Source organism: Antechinus flavipes, chromosome 3 (genome assembly GCF_016432865.1).
Source record: "Antechinus flavipes isolate AdamAnt ecotype Samford, QLD, Australia chromosome 3, AdamAnt_v2, whole genome shotgun sequence".
Taxonomy (NCBI): Eukaryota; Metazoa; Chordata; class Mammalia; order Dasyuromorphia; family Dasyuridae; genus Antechinus; species Antechinus flavipes.
The window spans coordinates 520,343,064-520,368,150 of record NC_067400.1 but is presented as its reverse complement, the minus strand read 5'-3'; the positions used below and the strand labels follow the sequence as shown (position 1 = coordinate 520,368,150).

The window sequence follows — 25,087 nt, the reverse complement described above, 5'->3', positions numbered from 1 at the left end:
GTTAAGTCTTCTGACTCCAAATCCAGTATTCTTTACTTCATATTAATCTGTCCCTTCCATCCAAATACTCAAAAAAGATCTACTTTTTAACAGACTTGTGAATTCATAATTGGTTGTTTTGACACACTTGTTAGTGATAATGGAAAGACATTTGAAAAAAGAGAAGAGCAAATATGTACAGTTTAACAGTGATAATTCTAATTCCCATGAAATTTTTAAGGGATCCTTGGGAATCATGCTCTGAAGGGACTTCAGTTAAGAGGTCACTTCAGCCACCTACTTATCTTCAGACACAGTTGCACCTAACCAGATAAATCCTGTTTTTTGTTTTTTTCTAACAAACTCTAAGGAAGTTTTTTCACATTTATGTAAAGGATTATGAGGTTTTTAAAGTCCCTTATCTTGTACATGTTTTTGTCCCTTACAATGCCTGTCACTGCTCAACTGTTCATTGAATGAAGAGAAGTCTGGCAGGATGCATAGAAGTAATCCCAGAGAGGTTTTGAAAGGTCACTTAAGTAAGAGAGGAAACTCCTCTGATCAGTGGCAATGGCAATGCAATTCAGTTCCGGTTGCATTTAAATAACTGTCTAGTCTTCTTTCTTTAATTTTTTCTGAGGCAGTTAGGATTAAGTGACTTGCCTAGGGTTACACAGCTAGGAAGTGTTAAGTGTCTGGGGCCAGATTTGAACTCAGGTCCTCCTGACTTCAGGACTGGTGCTCTATCCACTGCACCACCTAGCTGCCCCGTCTAGTCTTCTTTCAATCTTTGTCTTGTTCACTTGCTCTCAGTTTTCTCTTCCCTCTTTCATGATCATTTTGTGAGCTTTATTAAGCAAAACTGATGAAACATTTCAAATTGAAATGAATTCTTGCCATATGTAACCTTTTCTGTTTTAGAAAGCAGAGGCACTTATTGAAATGCAAACAAACAAGCAAAATATTCTTCCATAAACCTGAGACATATTATCTCACTAAAATACACAAAGAGCTTGCTTACAGATTGTCTTAGTAGAGAGGCACACGTGTAGAGGGAACAGATCACCAAGGTGACTCGGTGCCTGGTACTGCAGGCTTTTCTGGGGTTCTCCTGCTACTCCTCTTGAGCACAGTGTACCTGCTAAGTGGTAGGTGGTTCCCTTACTCACTACTCTCTTGCAGCTCAATCCCAGTCACTTGGGCTGACCCTCTTTCCACCAGCTATTCTTCTAAAAGACACTATGGTTGTAAGTGGGACAGGGAGAAGAAGTGCAAGGGAGATGGTGAGAAGAAACATGCTCATTTTTATTCTTGGATGGCAACAGGGGAAAGCGGGCTGAACTCTCAGATGATGACGCAAAAGAAACTGAAAATCTGAAGAAAAAGAGGAGAAGAATTAAACTTCCGGAATCAGATAGCAGTGAAGATGAAGGTGAGAGTTATTCATCCTTGGTCTGTGGGATTGAATCTTTGCTATGATCATTCATCTTTTGCTTAATTATTATATGGTTATCTAGGCTCCAAAAGCGACTTTATTTTAGATGTAATAAGAAAGGTTGTTCTAATTAGGGGCACACAATTAAAAATCCTTCCTTGGTAAGCAAATTCTTGTTTAAACTTAAATAATTGGAAATTCTTTTGAACTTCTGGTTAAGAAAAACAAAGAAGCAAAATTCTCCTAGCTAAATGGTAGGATAGCACATATAGTTGAAGCCTAGACAATTCTTTCTGAGGTATTCCTTCTCCTCTAATAGATTTATGTCCTAAGTTTACTGAACTCTGTTAGTTGCCTATCTAGAAGGATAGATTACTTATCAATATTTCCAGTGGGACAAGCCCTGTGTTGAGCTCTGAGGATACAGATGCAAACTTGAAAGAGACCTTGCACTCTTAATAGATAGAGAATACATTTAGAGGTAACTTTTCAAAGGGAATGTTAATGTTCATCAGAGTAGGAATTGGGAAGCATATTAGAGAGGGGAGCACACTTGTATTGGCATAGTGGCCCTAATTGAGTTACAGATGATGGCATGCAGGTCTAGGGAACTCAGAGTTAAGTAGCTTAGCTCTATCCACATAGTCTCTGAAGGCCTAGTTTTAGGTCGTAGCAAACATAACCTCATATGAGCATGCGTCAGCCCGGTGAGGCAGACTTATTAGGAAGTCACTACAATAGTCTACATACAAAGCAGTGAGGGCTTGAACTCAGGTGGCAGATGTGGGTATAGAGAAAAGGGTTTAGATACTGAGGAAACAAAGAATCCAGGATCCTATTGGATATCAGGAAAGAAAGAGAGAAAACGTGGGTGATCAGAGAGTCAGTAACACCCTCAACAGAAACAGAAGGTAGCAAGGAGAGTGGCTTTTGGAAGAAACATAATAAGGTTCATTTTCAACAAGAAGATCTGAGTTCAAGTTTTATTTCAGATGCTTATTAGTTATTTGACTAAGCAAATCATTTGATTTCTCTAAGCCTAATAATAATAGGACTTATCACCCAGGATTTATATGAGGATAAATTAAGAATATTTGTGAAGTGCTTTTAAAACCTTAAAGCTCTGTATAAAATGCTGTTGTTGTTAATTAGTTAAGTCACAGTTCAGTGATTTTTTTTTTTTTAGTTATAGTTATGATTACTTTCCAGAAAGATTGGATTAGTTCAGTTCCATCAGTGAACATGCCTAACCCCACAATCCCTCCAGCAATTATCATTTTCCTTTTTAAAAAAAATTTATGCTAATTTGATGGGTGTAAGATAGAAGCTCAATGCTGTTTTTATTTGTATTTATTTTTATCATTAGTCATTAGAAGCATTTTTTTCATATAGTTATGGTTAGCTTGAATTTCTTTTCAGAACTACCTTCTTACTGAATTAAACTATTCATTAATCATTTGTCTATTAGGGAATGACTGTGTTCTTAGATATCAGTGATTTTGTTCCTTTATTCAGTGTTCCTTATATCAGTTATGTATCAATTTCCTGTAATAATGCATTAAAAAAATTATTTTTCACTACTCTTAGAGGAATAAACTAAATGAGGTGATGGCTTTGATTGTGTTGAGCACTTTTTTTCTCACGCAAGTATAGATTTTGATCATTGAATCAAAGGACTACTACTCAAGAGATTAAAATGGTTAAAAGAATGGCTAATTTGAAAAAGTGAAAAGTACAAAAGATATGGATGGATAACATAATCCATAGAGCAGAAGCTCCATATTTCTTCTATCAGAGATGATTTTTTAAGAATCTAAAATAATCCATAGGTATTTTTTAGCATGAAGTTTTTTTCCTCTTTCTTTGCTTCTCCCACCTTCTCTTCCTTCTCTTCTTTCTTCCTTCCCTCCCTCTCTTCCTTCCTTCCTTCTTTCCTTCCTTCCTTCCCTTCCTTCCTTCTTTCTAGAAGCCATTTTAAAATTATCTTTTTAAGATCTCAAACTTTGATTTTTTTTCATTGTTTTGCTATATGTGTGTTTATTTCATATTTCCTCATGCAGTATATTCTCAGCAAAACTCTAAATTAAGCAATGGAACTTAGTAAATATTCCCTACTAGTTCACATTAGACTCTACCCTTGCTGTCTTTACATTCTCACCTCCCTAGTTCTCTTTTATGTAATTGTTCTCCAACTGTTGGTTTCTTTGTCCTGAACATACTCAGTAGTCACAGGATCAGAATCTTAAAAGTTGAAAGGCTCTTAGAGGTCATCTAATCTAATCCTCTCATTTAACAAAAGAATGAACTGAGGCTTAAAGAGTTAAAGTGACGTCCTATGGTAGTGTGGCTAGTTAGTGATAGAAGCAAATGTAGAACTCAGATTTCATGGACTCTCTAAGCACATTAGTATAGCCCCTGACCTAGAAGAAAACTTAAATGACATTTTAGTTATTTTTAAATATCTGTAGAGATAGAGAAGGGTGGAAAGAAGACCAGTGGAAGAAAACTGCAAAAATGTAGATTTTGGCTTGACAAACAAACAAACCAAAAAGCTCTAAACAAAAAGGAAGGAAGGGAAAAAAGGGAAGGTGGGAGAATTTGAACTCTTCAGAAATGAAATGGGCAAGCTTGAGAAGGGTCAGTTTCCTATTGGTGAAGGATTTCAGGTAGAAGTTAGGGAGTCATTATTAGGAATATTAGAAAAGATTCCTTTTCAAGAATGTATTGAACCAAATGACCTCTGAAGTACTTGGGAATCTTGATAGTCTGTGGGGGCTAGATTTCTATTTTGTGATTGGATGATAATTCATTTTAAATTGTCAAAGAGAATTCATTCTTTATATTGGAATTTTCCAATCCCTTCTAACAATTTTTGCCATTATTATGCTTCTCAGAGCTAAAAAAAACTTATACAAATAACTTAAATGAAGTCTTAGCAGACATTTCTGTTTTTTTAGTGCTGATAAATTAATAGAATGGATTGTATGCTTGATAAGGATGTTTTTAACTTGAAAAGTGATTGGTTAAGTGTCTTGATTTAGTCTTTTAAAAGTCAGTTTAAAAAACCTAGAAATAGATTCTAAGAATGAATCATTTCATTAAGCTATTAAACAGCTTTTCTTTGACTGCTTCAGTTCAACAAATATTATTTTTAAAATTTTATCATTGAGTTTTATTTTCCATTCATATTCTTGGAATAGGTATTACTGGGAGCTCTTTGAATTTACATGCCAGCTCATTCAGGGTGTTAAATTCCAGTGGCAGAAAATTGATACCAGTGCTTTGAATGTGGCCAGAGAGCTATCTTCTGAAAGAATTCCTCCAGATAATCCTTGGATAAATTTATCTGTTTTATAAAAAATCTGAACTTTTTACATGTGAAAGAGCGAACAGACTCACTCTGCTTGGCTCAAGAGGACAGCACTAGGAATGGTGAGTGGGAACTTCAAAGAGGTCCAATAAGCGTGATGTCAGAAGAAGAGATGTCCCAAACAAAATGCCATGCTCTTTCTTGGCTTGGAATCATGACTTCAAAAAGTGAGATGATTCTGGTTCAGCTTCTTACATCTTGATTAGCATGGTTTGATTAGAGAGCACCTGAGATTCTTTCTACCTTGGGCTCCGGTGATCCTATTTTTGTTTTATAAGCAGTAAAAAAAATAACAATAACCAAATGTTCTTTAAACTCTAAATCTGGAGAATAAAAGGTTGGACATCATTGAAAAGTCACCTCTGCTCTCGAAGTTACCACCATGAGGAGCCTCAGACACTAGTTGAGAAATGACTTTGATGTTTTTGTTTTATAAGCAGTCTTGATGAATTTTTCAAAAATACTAGAGCCCTTGATTTGTCTTGTAGATGTTTTAAGTTTCTTCATTCTCCAGCCCCAAACAAATTTGTTAATAGCTTCTAGTACTCATTTTCCTGACACAGTAGCATTCAGGGAAAGGTACAGATGCATTTGGTTCAGTGGATTAAAATGCAGTAGGGGCTGAATGGGAGAAGACCTCTATAGGGACTCCTCTCTCTAAAAGATGACCAGGAGGTCTGAGAGGGCTGCTGGGAGAAAAACCTTTAACAAGCCATAATTCTTTTGAGAGATTTGACTGTGGGCTTATTTTATTATTTTTCTTACATGTAATTTAGGTTAATGATATATGGTTCTCTGAAGGCAAAGAACTTTTTTAGTCATTTTGATATGTGTATGTAAGTTGTTTTTTTGAACCTAAAACACCAAAAATAATAGCATTTCCATATTTATAGCAGAACACAAAGATGAAACCATGAATATATTTCATACATATATTTCATTTTTAAAAGCCTATAATAAATTCTACATAACTATTTTATATTTTTGCATACTATATATTACTTTCAAAACTGCCTTCCTTCTGAGATTCCTTCTCTTCTATGGATTTAAAAAATTTGTTTCAGTGGCTTCTCTTCCTTTTCCTCTTCCTTTTCCTCTTTTCCAGTAAATAATAATATAAAAGATGAGAGTAAGATAAAGGGGATTTACTAGCAACTAAGACTAAAAACTATTTTGGAATAAGAGTCAAAACAATGAAAAAACAGTTACTTTGTAACAACAAAGCCCCAAGATCCCTTTTCAACAACAAAAACAATAAATACAAAGTTTCTCTCTTCTGCAGGATGTGATCTAGCTTCCAAAAAGGTAATAATGAATGAACACACAAGACATTTAAGAAATGGAGTCAGGAAGCCTAAAGTATCTCTATTGCTAATTCCTCTTCCCTTCAATCCCATTTAAAAACTTAAAGGAAAAACAAAACCCTTTCAAGAAGTATAGTGAAGCAAAAACAAATGTCCAAAAAAAAGAACTCTTTTTGTGCCTTATAGCCATCTAAAAATACATAACATGCTCCATTCTTCTGAGGAACTCCTGAGTTATGATTGGTCATGGCATTGATTAGAGTTCGCAAGTCTTTCAAAGCTGTTTTTCTTTACAGTGTTACTGTCTTTGTATAATTGTTCTCCTGGTTCTGTTTGCTTTACTTCTCATCAGTTCATAGTACCCAAGGTAATTTGAAATTCCTTTTGCTTGTGATTGTTTTTTCCCAGTCATTATCCTCCATCTTAATACCTTTTCTCTACCTTGTCTCCCTGTTAAATTTGATTTGTCTCTACTTCAGGCTCTGCCTTGTTTTTGATGTATTCAACAGAAGTATTTCAGAGAAGAGTAAGGTTCTTTTGCTGCCCTCTCTTGTCTTCTACAGTTGTGTACTCTTTTCATATCCCTCAAGTATGAGAAATGGCAAGTTCCATGCCCTTCTTCCTTTTTTCTGTACTCTGTAATTTTTTTTTTTTTTTTTTTTTTTTTTACCTTCCATAGAGGCAGCTGGAAGATCTGAGTTCAATTATGGTTTCAAACTTCCTAGCTGTGTGATCCTGGGGAACCCCATTTGCCACAGTTTCCTCAGATGTAAAATAGTGATAATAATAGCACCTATCTTACAGAGTTATGGGATTCAGATGAGATAATATTTATGAAGAATTCTTAGTAAAGCACAGTAAATAACACATAGTAAATAATATAAAGGTTTATTCTCTTCCTCTTTCAATCCCCTTTACTTTCTCCATTTAAAATCCTCAGAACAGAACTAAGTATACTTTAGAACTCTGGGTTGTTTGTTTGTTTTTGAGTTCATGACTTTAATATCCTTTGAAAATATTAAGGTTTTCAAAGAACAATTAGGATGTTAGTTTTCCATCTTCCCACATTTCCTTCCATTTGCTTAAATTTACCATTCTAGATTTCTCTGAACACTCTTGTTTCTAAGTGCAAGATTTATTGATAGAAAGACCTGACTTCGTATTTAAATTCATGTGACAGAGGAAAGTCCCTTTAACTTCTCAGTCTCAATTTCCTCATTTATACATTCTTACATGTAATTTAGTTACATGTAACTAGTAAGTTAGTTGATATATGGTTCTCTGAAGGCAAAGAATGTATTTATACAATAGGAATAATTATAGTACCTATCTCATAATAGCTTTGATGACCAAATGACATAATTTGTAAAAATTTTAAAAGCTTAAAGGGCCGTATAAAGTATTTATTATTTATTCATTTCTTTATTTGTGCACTTAATTGTATTTATTTGTTTATTTTCTTGAAGTTCCTGCTCATTTTTGGTCATTTCATCATTAAAATCCTCTTTTCCATTAAAGACTCATTTTTTCCCCTGTAGATATGCAGATTAAATTATTCTTGGTTATCAGCCTACATCTCTTTTACCCTTTGGAATATTTTAATTTCAGGATCTGCATTGACTTTTTGTAGAAGTCTTTTGTTTGCTACTAGCCACAGTTCCCTAGTATTTGGTGCTGCTTCTTTCCAAAAGATGATGGTGTTTTTTCCTATGAAGTGGGTCCTTTTTTGGAGATGACATTTCTAGAACTTTCTTTTGAGGTTTCTTCCATGAGAAGATGGAGTTCTTCCTTCTTATTTTTATTTTGCTTTCTGGATCTAGATCTAGTTTAGATCAGCAGTTTTCTTTTATTCTTGAATGTATTGATTGATGTTCAGTTTTTTAGACATGACTTTAAGATAGTCCATTGATTTTAAAACAATCTCTCCATAAGCTGTTTTCCAGGTAAGTTTTTGTTGTTGTTGTTGTTGTTGTTTGTTTTTTGATATCAGTTATCTTATGTTTTCTTCTATTTCAGAAAGATGTTTTTGGATTCTTTTCTATTATTTTTTGCTGTCTCTTAGAATCAATTGTTGTTTATTCTAGTGTTCAGGGAACGCCTTCTCAGTGTTGCCCTATTGGGTTGTTCCCCATCTGTCTCTACTCTATTTGGAAGCCCTCACTTTAGGATTTTCTGTCCAGTTATGCTGCCTCCATGCACACAGAACTTTGCCAGCCCCTAGTGTCCCCAGCCTGTCTTTGGCTGTGCTTTGTTCTGGGATATTACCCTAAACAATTGTCCCATTTCCTATTGCCCTTGATCTTTTAACTGACTTCTTGGACATTTTAGGGCATGCAAGAAGTCACTATCGTTTCATATTACATTTTCTGATCATTATTCAGTCTAGTAAAAAGCTTCAGGGTTTGACTGGAGAGGTTTGTGGGAACCACAGAGTCCGCCTCCCTGTTCAGGCAGCTGTCTTGGCCAGAAACGATCTCAGCAAATATAAGCAACTACTATGTATGGAAAACTGTGCTAGGGATAGTACATTAATAATTATACATTATTAAGTGTACATTAATAAGGGATACATTAGAAAAAATGAAAACCAAAGTGTGATCCGAGTTCTGAGAAGAGGAGTGTTTGGTTAAGAGTAATGTAACATATTTTCTTTCCCCTTGGGGAAAAACAAAACCAAAAATATTATAGTTTGTCCATTTTAGCACCTATATTTTACCTTTTAGCATCTTTAGCAATTTATAAGTTGTTTGTTTTTCTGCTTTCTCTTTCTCCTACTTGGACTCCTTATTCTAATGTATCAGTTTAAAGTCCAATATTCTTCTGGGTAGCCATTGTGATTCTGTGTCTTTTATTACAAAGTTTACTATCTCAGTTCATCCTTGCAGTGGATAATTTATGATTTTGTGCTGGCTGCTGCTCATTCTTCTTCACCTTTGCAGGTCGTTTGTCCTAGTGCCTGTATGGTCATAATTTTTAATACTGGTAGACCCAGTTAGTGGGGAGAATGGTAATCCAGATTTTATGTTTAATTTGAATCCAGGCATGAAATTCAGGGAGCAGGTGAGGTAAAACAGCCACTTAGACCTCTGCCCAAAAATTTCATGTGCTGATTGAGCAATAAGTCAATTGAGGATTTTTGATCTCTCCACTCATGGGCTTTGCACTTTTGCTAACAGATGGGATCTCCTCAGTGACACTGTCCTTCTTGTCCTCTGATAGAAAGGCTTCCATAAGCTAATGCTTTCCTTCTGAGATTACTTAGATTTTACTCTGCGAAAAGCTTACCATGTTTCCCCGATAATAAGACACTGTCTTATTAATTTTTTTGGATAGAAAAACACCAGAAGCCTTATTTTTAGGGGAGGGCTTATTTTAATGAACATTGACAGCAATTTTAATAAACAGGTAAATGTGAACAAAAAAAAGTCCCTTTATTCAATAATGATCATGTCATCTTCAACAACATCGTCATAAGTGTCCATATCCTGAATTCCGTCCTAGATGTCTTGCGCCTCTATTTCCTTCAGAAGAAGTGGACCCAATCTGTCATGTCCAGCAATATAGCTCTCTTTAAATGAACATGTCTTGTCCAGGTAACCTGCTCGTAGTGCCTTGGCAACACAGCTGTCAGTAATTTTATCCCATGACTTCTTCACCCAAGTCACAACTTCTTGCAGACAGGGCTTCACAAAGTTTCCACGCTGATTTCTTTCCATTCTATTTTCAATGTAGTCATTGACTTCCATGCGCAAATGGTCTTTGAATGGCTTGTTTATTGCAATATCAAGGGTCTGGAGATAGACAGTCATTCCTGCAGGAATCATTACTTGATCTATTCTTCTCTCTGCAAGGAAGTTCTTCATTTCTTTAGCGTGGTGAGTGCTGGTTGAGTTCTTCTTTTATCCTCCATCATGCCCCCGAGTTCTTCTTTTATTCTCCATCATGCCCCTTTTATCCTCCATCATGCCCCTTCACTCCCGCTTACATACCGGGTTTTTATGTTGTCCTGCCTCAGCTCTCCTCCGCGGCACTGCTCTCAATGGCGCCAGCAAGCAAATCACTGGGGAAGAACAGGATGACATGCTCACTGCTGCAGCTCTGGATGCAGCTTGGGCTGTGGCATGCGTTTCACCCCGGGGGGAGGGGGGGGAGGATGGGGGACGGTGCATACAGAGGGTACCGTAATGTAGCGTGTAGCACAGGGGATCACCTTCACTACAGTAGCAATCTCAATAGGGCTTATTTTCGGGGGAGGGCTTATTTTAGAGGAATCTTACACAGTAAGGGGAGGGCTTATTTTCGGGATAGGTCTTATTATCGGGGAAACACAGTATATACATCTGATTATTTATATATTGCCTTCTCCATTAGAATGTGAATTCCTTAAGAACAGGGAACCAGTTTTTGCCTTTCTTTTTATCCCCCGTGCTTAGTCCAATGCATGGCACACAGTAAGCACTTACTAGATGCTTACTGACTGGCTGATCAACCATGTCTTTCCGTAACAACTTCTCCCTCTTGCTAATCTCAATGTAGAACATTTTTTGAGTGTGAATAACAGAGGGACAATGAAAAGCTTCCTCACATAGGAGCAAAATCAATATGGAAGGAAGTGAATGCTGAGAGTTTGAAGAGCTGAATTCAAGGCTATATTCTGCTACTTCCCAGTAAAGTAACCTTGATCATGTCCTGCCCTTCTATAAATCTTAGTTTTCTCTTCTGTAAAATGAGGATTTGAATTAGATGATCTCTTAAGTTCCCTTCCTTGGTACCACAGTAATAATAATTGATGGTATTTGTGTTGCACCTTCTTACAAAGTGCTTTGCATATGTTATATAGTGAGGTCCCTTCTAGTTCTGACCCTCTGGATGTGTTTCCATAGTCATATATGTTTTAATTTGCCTCTGAAATTCTATAAATTTGTGGTTGTACTAGAAAAACACAAGCCTCAAGTTCCAACCATAGACATGTGACGATGTCCCTGTTGGGGAGAAATCTGAAATAGGCATTGTTTGAAGGACATTATATTTGCCAGTGGCAGAGAACCATTCAGTATATTCTGCTATTTATATGTTCCCTTCATTTAAACAAAACAACTTAAAAACACACTCTCCTGCTTACTTTCTGATTGGTAAGGAAAAAAAACTTGTGTAGTTTTATTTTTATTTGTATGATGCCAACAGTACATGTAATTTTTTTTCAAAATTTTTATTAATTTTGAATTTAAAAACAAAAAGAACATTTTTGTGTACACAGCATAACATGAAAAGAGGATTCAGTATAAAACCATGAATTTCCATTTCATTCCATTTACTTTTTGGGGGGAACTTGTAATAAAAACTATACATCATTTTAAGTTTTCTTTTCTTCTCTGCTGTGCATCTTTTTTCCCCCCTACCTGCCCTGCTAAAGAAGGCTACTTATTGTTAGATACAAAGATGTGCATATATATAAAAACAGACTATATGTTTATTTATCGGTTCTTTCTCTAGAGGTGGATAGCACCTTCCTTCATAGGTCTTTTGTAGTTGATTTGAGTATTTGCAATACTCAAAATGACTTATTCAACTTTTTCTTAGAACAATATTGCTGTTAACTGTAACAATGTTCTCTTGGTTTTGCTTATTTCACTTTTCATTATTTCATGCAAGTTTTTCTGTCTTTTTCTAAAATCTGCTACCTCATCATTTCTAACACATGTAGTTTTTAAGAGATATTGACCAGAAATTACATTATTGGACCTGGTAAAGTCAGGTGTAAGCAGAAAAAGAATATTTATGGGGAGTGCATCCAGTTCTTATGTGTCTAATTGGTTTTCATTGTAGTTGTGCCAGATTCTCCAGGGGCTTATGAAACTGAGTTGCCACCTTCAAGTCCTCCTCCTTCTCCTCTTCCTGAGCCAGCCCTGAAGATTGAGCCAGAGCCTCCTTCCATTAAGGTAAATGTCTGTGTCTGGGACTTGCTGTTGCCTTTCAATCTTACTCAATCATCCAATGTTCTAAAATTTCCACAGGCCTCTCTCTGCCATACTACACATACTATTTGGATAATTGTGGACAAATCAACACTGTGAATCTCACTTTCCTCATCTGTAATATGGGGAGAACAGTTTCACTATTGACTCCACAGGGTTGTGAGGAGAGTGCTCTGTGAACATTTAAACATCATATAAGTAAGTTGTCACTGCTCCTCTTAACTATTGTCGTGAATTTTTCTTCAATTGAAGAAGGTCTTTTTTTAATCTACCCACATGCTCTTAAATAGCTGTCATCCCACCATACCAGGAATTGTGCTATACCTTTTCTCTTCTCTTAGATTGGGGTTTTTGGCCAGAGAGAATGAGTTGGTTTGGACATGAGTTCTTGTAGCCATTTTACTATGTGTAACCATTTGCCCCAAAAACAGAATAGTGGGGAGACTAAAGAGTCCAAATTCACTTGGCTCATTTTTACTGCATTCTGACAGCTCTCTTGTAGGAAGGTTGAGAAGTACCATAGCTTAGCAAATAGGAAAAGAATAATAGTTTATAATGATGTAACAGATCCAAAAATCATATGCTTAGAGATTTATAACTAGAATAGTCTTCAGCAGCCATCTAGTTTAACCTCTTCATTTTGCAGATGAATAAACTAAGACTCATATAATTAAGTAACTCATCCAGGGTCATATATCTAATAAGCGATAAAGCAAGAATTTGAAAGCCAGATCTTCTGCTAAAATCAGGACTCTTTTTTCACTGTTCTATGATTTCTCCTCTTCTTTTGTGGATTTATAAAGTACTTAAATAGTTTCATTTGATCTTTTCAACTAGTCTATTAGAAGAGCAGAGCAGATTCCACTTTTATCCCCCACTTGACAAATGAGGAAGATGAATGTCCAAAAAGAAAATTAAACATTCAGTCACTTGGTAACTGGCAGAGCTGGAATTTCAACCTAAATCTTTTGACTAAAATTTGGGTATCTACTTTCTACTCTGTGTTATCTCTTTTCTCAATAAATTCATTATGTCTTACTTGGACTTGTTCATCAGTATTCTCTGTTTGGTCTCTTGGCTACTAGTCTCATTTCTTTCCAATTCAGCCTGCATCAGCTTTCAAAATGACCTTCCTAAAGAACATGTTTGATGATGATACTTCAGTAAAGAACATGCTTCAGTGACTCCCTCCTGCCTTTAGGATCAGTTAATCAGTAAACAATTTCATACTATGTGCCAGAAAAAATAGTAATAAGTGCTGAACATAAGCATAAAATCATGAAGAATGGAGTTTGATCCTGCTTCAGACACTGGCTGTGTGACTCTGGGCAAGTCACTTAAGCCTTTTTGTCTCAGTTTCCTCATCAGTAAAATAAGGATAATCATAGCTATGATTATCACCTAGAGTGGTTTTAGGGATAAGATTGAAATAACATATATAAAACTCTTTGTAAATCTTAAAATGCTCCATAAATGCTAGCTACTATAGTAAGGGTTGTACTCTTTCGACAGGAGGAGAAATGGTTTTTCTTTTTGTCTTTATTAGGTGTTTAATAAATGCATGTTAATTTAAATTGGAAAATATGTATGTTTATGTGATCAAAAATATTCTATTCCCTAACTGTGAAAATCCCGAAAGGTTGTATCTTGGGGATAGAAGGACCATGAGAAGCTACTTCCAGAGGAATTAAATCAGTATGGGAGCAAGAAAGCACAGGACTTTAGACTCTGAATTTAAGGCTGTATTCTGCCACTGATTAACAGTTTGTTTAATGTTACTCTTCTGTCTTCGCCTTTTTTCTTAGTCCTCATTGATCATGAATCATAGATTTAGAGCTAAAAAGGACCTTAGAGAATGTTGAATTCAGACTTCTCAATTTATAAATGAGTAAACTGAGGTTGAGGGAGGTGAGTTTACACCTAGAATCTCACAATGATTAATTGTCAGGAATCAAAATTTGGACTCAGATCTTTTGATTCGCAAGTCTGATGTTTAGATATCCATTTTTGGTTTGTAATCTTGCAGTATTATCTCCTCACTCTGTATATTTTCCTAGGCTGTCTGCCTATCAGCTGTCATGAGTTTTATTAACCTCTTCTGCAGATAATTCCCAAATCTACATGTTCAGGCTTCGTTTCTCTCCTGAGCTTTTACATCTGGAACTTCCTGCTGCACATTTTGAACTGGATGTCACTCCAGCTTAATTTGCCCAAAACAGAATTCATCATCTTTGACCCTCCCAAAATCCCCCCTTTCCTATTTCTACAAAGGACACTTCCATCACTCAGGTTTGGATCCTGCGTATTATCCTTGCTTCCTCACTTTTTGGCACCCATATTTCTGATAAATCGCTAATTTTGTTTTTTCTCCCTCCACAATATATCTTGCATTTGTCCTTTTCTGTATTCCCAGGATCTCTCTAGTCCAGGCCCTCATCACCTTTCACCCAGAATGCAACAGTAATATGGGACTGTTGAATCCTTTCTGCATCAGCTAAGAGTCCGTTGTCTCTAGGTCCCTGATCCTACCCTCAATCATTCAACAAGTATTTTGCTATGTGCCAAATATTGTGCCCTCAAGCAAGCAATTGAAGTTCTAATGGGGACACATGTGAGAATAGATGGAATAATTAAAATAGTTTGGGAAAGATGGCTACAGCATTTGTCCTTAAAAGGGGCTTCATGTAAAAGATGGTGCAAAGTACTATGGGTGAGAAACAGAAAAAAGGCAAGTGTGAAGGGAAGAAAGGTTGATGGCAATCAATAAACCTGAAAATGTTAGGGCTGGATTGAGAAGAATTTAAAAATTTTTTAAAGGAAGGTATATTTTATTCTTGGGGCAGTACGGAGCCATTGGGTTGATTGTGTAGGGGAATGGCTTGGTTATATTTATGCTTGAGGAAAATCTCTTTGGCAGCAGTGTGCAGCACTGTAGAGACATGAAACAAGTAGACCTCTTATGAAGGTATTATAATAATTTTTGCAAAAAGAGTTGAGGACCTGACTTAAGATGGTAGCTGTGTAAGTAGAATGAGTTAAGAGAGATGTTGTAAAGCTAGAACTGGTAAGACATGACCATTAATTAGATATATGGGATGAAAGGAAAGTGAGGGGAGAAAGATACTGATAAGTTGGCAAACCTAGAAGACTAGAAAGGAGGGTGACACTTTGGTTTTGAAGAAAGAATAATGAGTTTAGTTTTGGACATATTGAGTTTGAACAATCATAAGACATCCATTTGAAATATCCAATAGTCGTTTAGTGATGTGGGCCTGATGCTGAGGGCAGAGACTGGGGCTGGAGCTCTGAATCTGTGAGTTAACTGCATAGAGGTGACAGCTAATTTCATGGCAGTAGATGAAGTTTCTGAGAGTGTTAAGTTGTGAAGGATTTAAGACAAGTCCTTAAAAAAAAAAAAAAAAAAAAAAGGCAGGTCCTTAAATTTCCTTAAGGAACACCCACAGTTAGGAGTCATACTAGTAGAAATCATGAGTTTTTGAAGAAGATGGTGAAAGGAGCATTAGAAAGGGATAAGAAGTAAGAGAGAGAAATGGCATAAAACCTCAGAAAAGAGGAAATCCAGAGGAGCAGGTGCATAACAGTTTTGAGACCAGAATCCTTTGCCCCTCCCATTCATTCTTCACCCAGCTATTAAAACAGGTGTTCTAAATCTTTTTTTGTGGCTGGCCTCCTTTGATAGTCTGGTGAAGCTTGTGGACTGACTCCTTAAAATGAACAGTTTTTACAGAAATTCTTAATTGAAAGAAATGTTAATTTTCAGTTAGAAGTCAGGGGAAATAAGATGTATTCAAATTTACAGTCTGTCTCCCTCCCCTCCCCAAAATCTGTTTGTCAGTTCCATCCAGATTAGAATCTCTGTACTAAAGGTATCTGGCCATCCCCCTCCCTATTTAGCAAACTCCAAGGTCTTCTTTCTTCTAGGATCAAAACAGAAGTCTCTTCTCTTTGGCTTTTAAAACCCTTTGCAACCTGGTCCCACCCTATTTCTGTAATCTCTTTTAAATCTCATTCTCTTTTCATGTCCTGTGGTCTAGCCAGATTGGCCTTCTTGCCGTTCTTCTGACAATTCCTGTTGCTCCTGTACCTGCACTGCATGCTGTCCTTCCTTCTGTAGACTCATAGACTCCTTCCTTCTCTTTCCAGCTCTAAAGTCGTAGGTGGCTTAAGTTTGTAAAATGTCATTCTTTTTAAACTGTTTATCAGTCAGTTATGTTTGCTTTGTCTTTTTTGGTCCTTCAGGCCACGAGTGGAGAAAAGAAAAGAAAACGGAAGAGAGTATTGAAATCCAGAACCTTTGAGGATGAGGAGGGCTGCATAGGTAAGAGGCATAATGTCCCCAAATACAGGAAAGAGGGCTGGTACTCAAATGGGATGATCTGTATTTTTAAACAGATCATTGATAGAGCACCAGCCTTGAAGTCAGGAGGACTTGAGTTCAAATCTGGCCTTAGACACTTAACATTTCCTAGCTATGTGATCCTGGGCAGGTGACTTAACCCTAATTGCCTCAATACGGGGAAAGAAAAAAAAAAAGATCATTGAGATTAACTGAGTTATTAGTGAGTCAAGAAGAGTGAGAAGAAATGAAGAAATTGGGTGGCAAGGAATCTCCTTCAGCTTTTCCACTTCATTTGTTCTTTTGAGGAGGGGACTTTTCCTTCAGAGGATTTTAACCTTAAAGCATGAAAGCACCTTAGAGGTCAGCTAGCCCACCCCTCTTATTTTATAGGCAAAGAAACTTAAGCCCAGAGAGTTGGTGACTTGCTCATGGTCACACAAGTCATAAATGGCAGAATTCTAGATTTGGTTTCAACTCTAAAATTAGCACTTTTTCCATTGTATCATCCAGTTTTCCTTTTGTTTTATGTTCTTATTTTGAGGGGTTATGAGACAAAATAGCAAAAAAAAATGTTTCTAGAAGGCTCAAGTATGAGCATAAAAAATATGCTCTTTTTAGCCTTATGGCCTGATACCCAGTGAAGTTTCCTGTATTCCAGCATTCTACACACAGAGAGTTGTAGCATCTGCTCCTATCCCTTCCACTGCTCTTGGTCCAAGTATCCTAGGTTTCCTAGTTTTGACAGGGACTGTGTATACAATCAGTGTGATATAGTCCTGGAGCCACCAGAGTCAGGGGATGGAAGCTTTGGTGCCTGACTGCCTTCAGCTAGCACTGTGATTCTAGATTAGCTACTAGTTTCTTCTGACAGATGGAAATCATGATTCTATTAGTAAGCAATGCAAATGTTATTGTGAAGAAAGTGGTTTATAAACTCTAAGGTGCCATGTAAAACATAAGCTAATTTGTTAACATGATTAGTATTCTTACTAATTACTGAATTTACCAGAAAAATTCCTTTCTGCCTTCTAGTTTTCATTTTAAAATTCAATTTTCTGTGGAGCCCTCTCATAGGAAAGAAGGCTTTTTTCCCCAGAAAGTTATTAGCTACGCTCATTATTCATTACTTTAACCAAGTTATTTAACTTTGGGGGGGGGGGGCTCACTTTTTTCTTATGTAAAATGAAGAGACTGGACTAAATGACCTATTGTCTATTTCTATATTCTATGATCCTAAGTCTTCCAACAACATCCATTTCCTGCTGCCTTATTTGCTCTTTGGAAAAGTGCCCTTTGAGTCTTTTTTTTTTTTTTTTTTTTTTTGCCCTTTAAGTCTTAATTGCAATGTATACTGTTAGAAAGTAGTATTTTGTTAAATTATCCAAACTTGTCCTGTTTCTTGACTTTGGCTTTCGGTGCCTTTTTAAACATTATGGTTTTTCATCATTAATGGAGAGAGAGAGAGAGAGAGTGAGTGAGAGAGTGTGTGTGTGTGTGTGTGTGTTTAAATTTTTTGGTCTTCTCCCCCTCCCTTTAGAAAAAAGAGAATAGAAGTAGGACACACACTCAGCCCAAACTTCTTCTCTTTCTTCATGCCAAAAAGAGAAGCAAAATAAAACATGGCCATGTGAAGGAAATGAGTTCACTGGGGGTTGGTAGCTAATTCTTTGTGGCTTTGTTCAAAATCTAGCTCTTCAGTTTTGGCCAGGTGCATGCTGTGGGCCTTTTTGCACTCCTCAGTCCAGACAGGATTGTTAAGAGCCTTGGATACAACAATGAAAACTCTGCTCCTCCAATAGAGATTTTTTTCCTCCTGAAATGTTTGAGTCCACAGCTTAACCTAATGTATCTTGGCTCTTGTTACCAACAAAGGACTTTTGCTTTTCTTCTTTTGCTCAGCCTGTTCCAAATGTACCAACACAAGGAGGCTTGTCCTTTCTTGTGCCTGATCAGAGTTTGTCCTGCTGGTTTTAAATGGCTAAACTTTTCTTTTTAATTCACTTAATAGTAAAGGCAGGGAATTTAGCCCCCTGAGATGTATTTGGAAAGTTCCCCTCCCCTAGGATGAAGGGAAAGGCCAAGTATGTGGATTTCTAACTGCACACCCATCAGTGAAGGAGAAATCAGATGTTATCCACACAAACGATCCCTTGTTATGCTCGCTCAGAAAAGCTGCATATGTAGGATGCTACAGGAGAGCATGAAGACTTCAAAGAAATTATTGATTCATCTTCAGAGTGTAGGGAAAGACCACTGGATTTGAATCTCCTAAGGATCCTGGGTTCAAATCCTGGCTTGGCTACTTACTACTTCTGTGACCTTGGGCCTCTTTGAACCTCATTTGAACTTGATGATCTGTTTTCTTCCTCCTCAAATGAATCTGTAAGGTCTGAACTTTCATTAGAGTTTTTCACTTTTTGCTTTCCTTAGTATTGGAAGTAAATAATTGAGAAGGTGTGCCCTGGCTGCAGAGAACCCTTTTCATCATTTAGAAAGCACCATATTCCATTGTATACAGATGCCTAGGTGGAAGTGATAGATAATTCTGTATTCTTCCCAAAAGGAAGAATGAGGAAGAATATTTGAATGGGAGCTGAAGGGAAACAGATTCCAGTGCATCCTAAAAGCTTCCTAACACATAGAGTTCCCTGGCAATGAGACCAGCCATTTTATAAGGTAGTAAGTTCCTTCAAATTCTTAAGGGAATGTATAAGTTCTAGTGATGGATCATGATCTAACTATTCATGCAGAAATGATGTGAATGATCCCAGTCATAGTAAACTAGAGGTGAGAGGCCACCTTCCAGATTCCTTTGTGAAGATTTGCCATATACTATCCTCTGCAGAGAATTGTTTATGACAGATGATTCTGTTATTTTTGTGTAGCCCTAACCACCTTCAGGGATTTTGTAGAAGAGATTCATGCTTCAAGTAAAAGTGAAGAGTGCATCTAATAATGGTGATCCCCATTTATAAAATGCTTGAAGATTTTTATAAAGCACTTCCCTGCAATGGTTTAGTGACTTTGATAATCAGGTGCCATTTTGCTGTTAAGATGAAGGAATTGACATTCAGAGGAGATGATTTGTCTCTTGACTCCAAGTCTAGAATTCTGCTTCAAATTGCCTCTCACAACATCTTAGACAGTCTTTAAGGTCCCCTTCAATTTGAAATTTCTGTACTTTACAAAGAGGGACAAAAATAGATGGCAGCCTCCCTTGTCCTAGTGTTCCCCAACTTTACAGAAGATACAAAGACAAATAAGTACAATGTTAGGCATGATGTATCATATCCCCTAAAAGTTTAGAGGAAGGAGGAATTACTCCAGTTGAATAAAAGCTTGACAAAATGAGGTTGTCCTGACTAGTTTAAGATTGCCCTAGGCACTGCACTGTAGTCATGTTGGCAATTAAGGCAGCCAGAAACACATTTAAGCTCTTTCATTCCATATATTCATGAGCTAATTGACTAGAAAGTATAATTAATTTCTGTCAGCTGTGCCCTATTTGAATAGAGAATCACATGTACTCAGAGATGAGTAAAACTATAGATTTTAGAATTTTATCTTAGAGATTGCTACTAATAAGTGCATTTTCTCCTCTTTTCCCTTCATAATATACTTAAAAGCTCCCTAATATGAGATGCAGAGTTAACAGAAACAGTCCCTGGTCAGTTTTCAGAATGATCATACTGCTTCTGCAGGTGTGGGGTACTGAGAGGGGGGAGATGGATCAAAATTGTTAAGCACATAGGCACGCTTCCCTGTGGAAATCCCCTGAAAATGGATTGACTTGTCACAGAGTGCTGGTCTCTCATTTAGCAGGAGTCAGAAAAAGAGCTTGGGCTTTTGAGAACAAACAAGAGATTCTCTGAAAACAAGCAACCTTTACACACTTAGAACCTGTTCTCTGGGATGATCTCTAGGATTATGAGCATGTCAGCTTGCTTGTAAGAGGAATATTGGGCTAAGGGCAGGGGGTGCTCAAATGGTCTTCCCCAAAGAGTCTTAATAAAGGCAGAGATAGAGTGAAATAGGAGTCAGAAGATGTGGGTTCTATCCCAGCTGTGACCTTCCTACTTTTGTGCTTTTGAGCTTGGTTTAAGCCAAAAACTAAACAGTTTATTGAATTATCTTTTGATCTCAGTAGAAAAACTCCATAGAACATTAGAATTTAGAGGGACCTTAGAGATCATCTACTCTGATCCCCATACCGAAAATGTGACATAGTAACTGAATAAAACTATTGTGATTCTAGGATGGATTGATATAGGCATGCTGCCTAAACCAAGGGAGTTGATAGACTTCCTGTTTCCTGTCCTACTTTAAACATATCTCTAAGAAGATTGTATTTATTTCTGAGCCCTATATTTTAAGGACATTGACAACTTGGAGCCAGTCCAAAGGAAGGTGAGCAGTCTAGTGGGAGACTTAAGGACCATATTATATGAGCTCAGATTAAAGGGGCTGACATTGTTTAATTTGTAAAAGAAAAAGAAGAGGAGGAAATTTAGGAACAAGATAGCTGTCTTCAGTTCTTTGAAGGGCTGCCATGTAGAAGAAACAATAGATTTGTTCTTTTTGGCTCCATAGAGAAGAACTTGAAGAAGTAAGAGGGAAATGCTGAAAAGCACATTTGGGCCTGGAAGGAAAAGTCTCTTTATAGATAGAGCTGCTTAAAAATAGAATAAGTTGACTCGAAGATCTCTCATCCTCAGAAAAAGTCCCTTAATTGTCCCATCCTCTCTGGCTATTTATTATCCCACATCTCACCTCCTTTTTATGAGAAGGCATCTCTGTCTACAATAGGTATAATCCCTTCTTTTCCTCTTATTTCTTCACTCTGTAGAGAGTGAATTTTTTCAAAATGGTTTTCTACAAAGTTACTTATAACCCTCTTACTTGCCGAATGTAATGGACTTTTCTCAGTCTTTACTCTTCTTGATTTCCCTTCAGCCTCTGACACAGTCTTACCATCTTCTTTTCCTTGATATTTTTTTCTCTTTGGTTTCTGTGACAGTGCTTTTAACTGGTTCTCCCATCTGACTGCTCCTTCTCAGTCCCCTTTTCCCCTTGGATCTTCATCTAGGTTTGCCCTCTCAAGCTGGGTGTCCCTTAGGGGCCTGTTCTGGACCTTCTTCTCTTCTTAATACTTTACTTCAGCTCCCATAGATTTACTTATATTGTTTCTACACAGACAATTTTCAAATCCACCTCTCCCACCCCGGGCTTTTTGCTGACCTGCTCTCCCTTATCTTCACCTGCCTATCTTGAACGCTAACCTATCTAAAACTAAACATTTCCCCTGGAAACCCATCCCTTTTTCCAATTTCCCTGTTATTGTCTAAGGCACAACATGTTTCCAGTCATCCTTAGCTCCTCACTTTTTCTCACCCTGTATATCTCAAAGCCTGACGATGTTACCTTCCTAGCATCTCCTCCATATGCACCCTCCCTTCCTTTTGGCCCATTCCCGCCTAACTCTCCACCTCTTTCTAAGATGCAGGTGTGACCACGGCAGCCCCCTACTCAGTCAGCTTTTGACCCATCCCTACCTTGGAGATCAAGGTTAAAGCCTGCTATTTACTTTTTAAAGCTCTACCTCCCCCCCCTCCCCCATCCAAGCTTTATTGCATCTTAACCCTCACCACACACACAGACATGTCCTCTCTCCCTGCCCATGTCTGCCTCTTTGTTTCCCCAGTTTCTTTCAAGTTCTGCCTAAAACCTCCCCTTCTACAGAAAGATTATCCTGACTTCCCTGATGCTGGTGCTTCTCTCTGGTCCTGTCATGGCATATCTATACATTGTTGTTTGCAGGTTGTCTTCCCCATTAGTCTGTGAACCCTTTGAGAGGGTACTACATCCTCAGGGCTGATTTAGTGCTGGGAACATGCTGGGCGCTTAATAAATGTTTATTGGTTGACTTCTGACTCATAAGATTTAGAACTGTAAGAAGGGAGTTCATGATCATCCAGTCCACCCCATTCTGTTGAAAAATGCCCATTTGTGATGCCTTTTGTATTCTTTTTCCAACAACAGTGACAGAAAAGACTTATGAGAGTGAGTCCTGCACAGACAGTGAAGAAGAGTTTAAAGGGAAGACCACATCCTTACAAAGACCCCCCTCCATGCCTGTGAAGAAGGAGCTTAAGGAGGAACGGAAGGGCCTCAAGAAGGGAGCTGCTGCTCTTGGCAAAGCTCACAGACAGGTGTCTATTACAGGCTTCTTCCAGAAGAAGTAAACGGCCTCTTCCTGCGGAGGAGCAGACTCTTCCACCCAGCGATCACAGGGACCTCCACTTCAGCTTGCTTACTGTGTATGTGAGCATAGTAAGCTCTTTGGTGCAGATTTAAAGAGCATCTCCCAGAAGACAGAGACCAGCGGGCATTCCAAAGCCTGCCTGCTTCTAGCGACATTCTTATATTGTTTATAGCATGCCTTCATGCTGTCCGAGTGGGATCTGCTCTCCATTGGAAGAGATGAGTGACAGACTTGTCTAGGAGGTCCTTTTATGGCTGCTGCATCCCAACCTGTCTGCCCCCTCCTGCCCTGGGGATGTCCATGGCTTCCTTTGTTTCTTCCTTCTTGTCTGGGGCATCCCCTTGAACTTCACTGGATGAATTCTCTTTCTTTCCTAGGTCCTTCTCCTCTTCCACTCTCCTTTGCCTGACCTCCCTAAAAGAAGAAGAAACTAGCCATTTTCTTTCTGCCTTTAAATCTGGTTGGACTCACTAAGGCTTATAATAAAAGTCTCCCTGTCATCTTCTTTTCCTGTTAGAAAGAACCCTGACCCCTGGCCCCCAACCAGGAGACAGATGACTAGCACTGGGTCTTCTTCTCAAAAGCCCTCTAGACCTTTGCCTACAATCCACAGTTTGGGAAGGGCCCCAGGCAGAGCTCACAAAAACATTTTATGGTTGTATTTGACTCTGTAAGAAGGTGGTTAAAGTGAACGCTGAAGTCGTCATCTTTCTGGACACAGCTAGTGCTTCATATTCTGTCGGGTGATTTTAATTTTTTTCTCTTCCCCCTCCTCTTTCAGCACCTACAAAGTTCAGTCTGACTAAGGTGCAGCCTTTCTGTGCACAACAGGCATTAAGGATGGAAAAACCTTTTATTCTTCTGAAGGAAATGCAACCTCAGGACAGCTTGGGGAGCTACCCCAGGCTGGGTGCACACACTGTCCTTTGGGACCTTTAGTTGGGACCATTGTGTATTTGCCTGGGAATATAGGGGTCACAGGGAGGCAGCCTAAAGGAGAAAAGGACATTGCAGGTCAAAAAAGCAAGGGAACATTTTTAACTTGTTCTTTTGAGGGAATAATCCTTTAAAACAATCAGTAAATCATTTATTGTAATTGTATTTTTTTAAAGTGATTTTTCTTATGGCTAGTGGAGTGATCTGAATGGATTCAACCAAGCGTGGCAATTGCTAACAATAAGCTTTAGTGAGACATGTACACAGTGCTGGCAAAGTAGTCTTCCCCATCTTGAGTAACAGACAAAGCCTTGGAGACGTCTGACTTGCCACTTACGTCCTGAAAAGGAATCATTACGGTGGCTGAGGTAGTAGGTAGTGTAATCAGCTGTCTGCTATTTAAAGTGAGGGTTATAACTGACCCCAGCCTTCATAATGAGCTTCATTAATAACCTTCACCTAGGGCTTTCCAGCCAAAGTAGCCCCGAGGGGCACTATTAAGATGAGGTTTTCAGGGTGAATTTTGGCATTATGTGTAAGGATATTAGTATATTGAGGCCTGTGGTGCAAGCTGAGTAAGGGTTGGCTTATTCCATAACTGTTTCTTAATGGGAATGGGGCCTTTGTTCAGAAAGTATGGGAAACCTGGACTCTTGAGTGAGCCTTTACAAAATCTATTACCTCTGAAGAAAGAAGCCTGTTAAGATGTTTATTTTTATTATTAGTGTTGAAAGTTTATTTTAAACAGTAACATTGAATTAAAAACCACTAACAGCGATCTTAGTCATTTGGATATTGTACTGGGATCACTGAAAAAGCTGATCCTTGATAGAAAAACTCTACTCTGTTAAAGACACTGTCTTGCTGGGATCACACAAATCCTGTGATCTCTGCTACATAGTCAATGAGCTCCCTAAATATTGAACTGTCTGCAAAAGTTCCCCTTGTAAAAACAGCTTAGCAAGTAATCTTAGTGTGTGTGTTTTTTTTTTTAAGGTAATACTGTGCTATGTTGTTTATACAAGTTTGATAAATTTGAGGGGTTGTTTTTTAAAAAATGATTTAAACTGAGTTGTCTAATGTGTTCTTTAATTTGACAGGACAGCAGTAATGTGTGCAGTTATTTAAACTCTTAACAGGAGGCAGACTTGTTTTCAGTTTATAAAGGTTAAAACTGTACACCCTGTGGTCTAAGAGACAAGCTATTTGCCGCCTCCATCATTTTTTGTGGCTCTGCTGGATGCCTCTTCGTTCCAGCTAGCATCAGTTTTAATTCATTTAGGACAACATCTCTTTGCAATCATGTCCTCAGACATTGTGTTAGCCCTGCCTGGAGTATGTCCAAGGTCATTGGCTGGTTGCTGCATTGTTTTAAAGCACTATACTGGCTGTTCATCTAGAAATCTAAAGATTGGTTAAATAGGGAAGAATTTTTGGCCCTTGTCTTTAAGTCAACAAATATTTAA

At 37.8% G+C, this 25,087-nt stretch overlaps 1 protein-coding gene across 2 annotated transcripts in view; it reads left to right on the top strand.

The window, feature by feature from the left end:
• Nucleotides 1-24,692, top strand: part of POLD3 (DNA polymerase delta 3, accessory subunit) — a 66,887-nt gene extending 42,195 nt beyond the window's left edge. For both annotated transcript variants that reach the window (XM_051987116.1, XM_051987117.1), the window contains exons 9-12: nt 1,305-1,411; nt 11,915-12,027; nt 16,324-16,402; nt 22,463-24,692. In XM_051987116.1, coding sequence (XP_051843076.1) covers nt 1,305-1,411; nt 11,915-12,027; nt 16,324-16,402; nt 22,463-22,665 — 502 coding nt within the window. In that variant the 3' untranslated portion in view covers nt 22,666-24,692. The remainder of the gene's footprint in view (nt 1-1,304; nt 1,412-11,914; nt 12,028-16,323; nt 16,403-22,462) is intronic.
• The last annotated feature ends 395 nt before the right edge of the window (nt 24,693-25,087 follow it).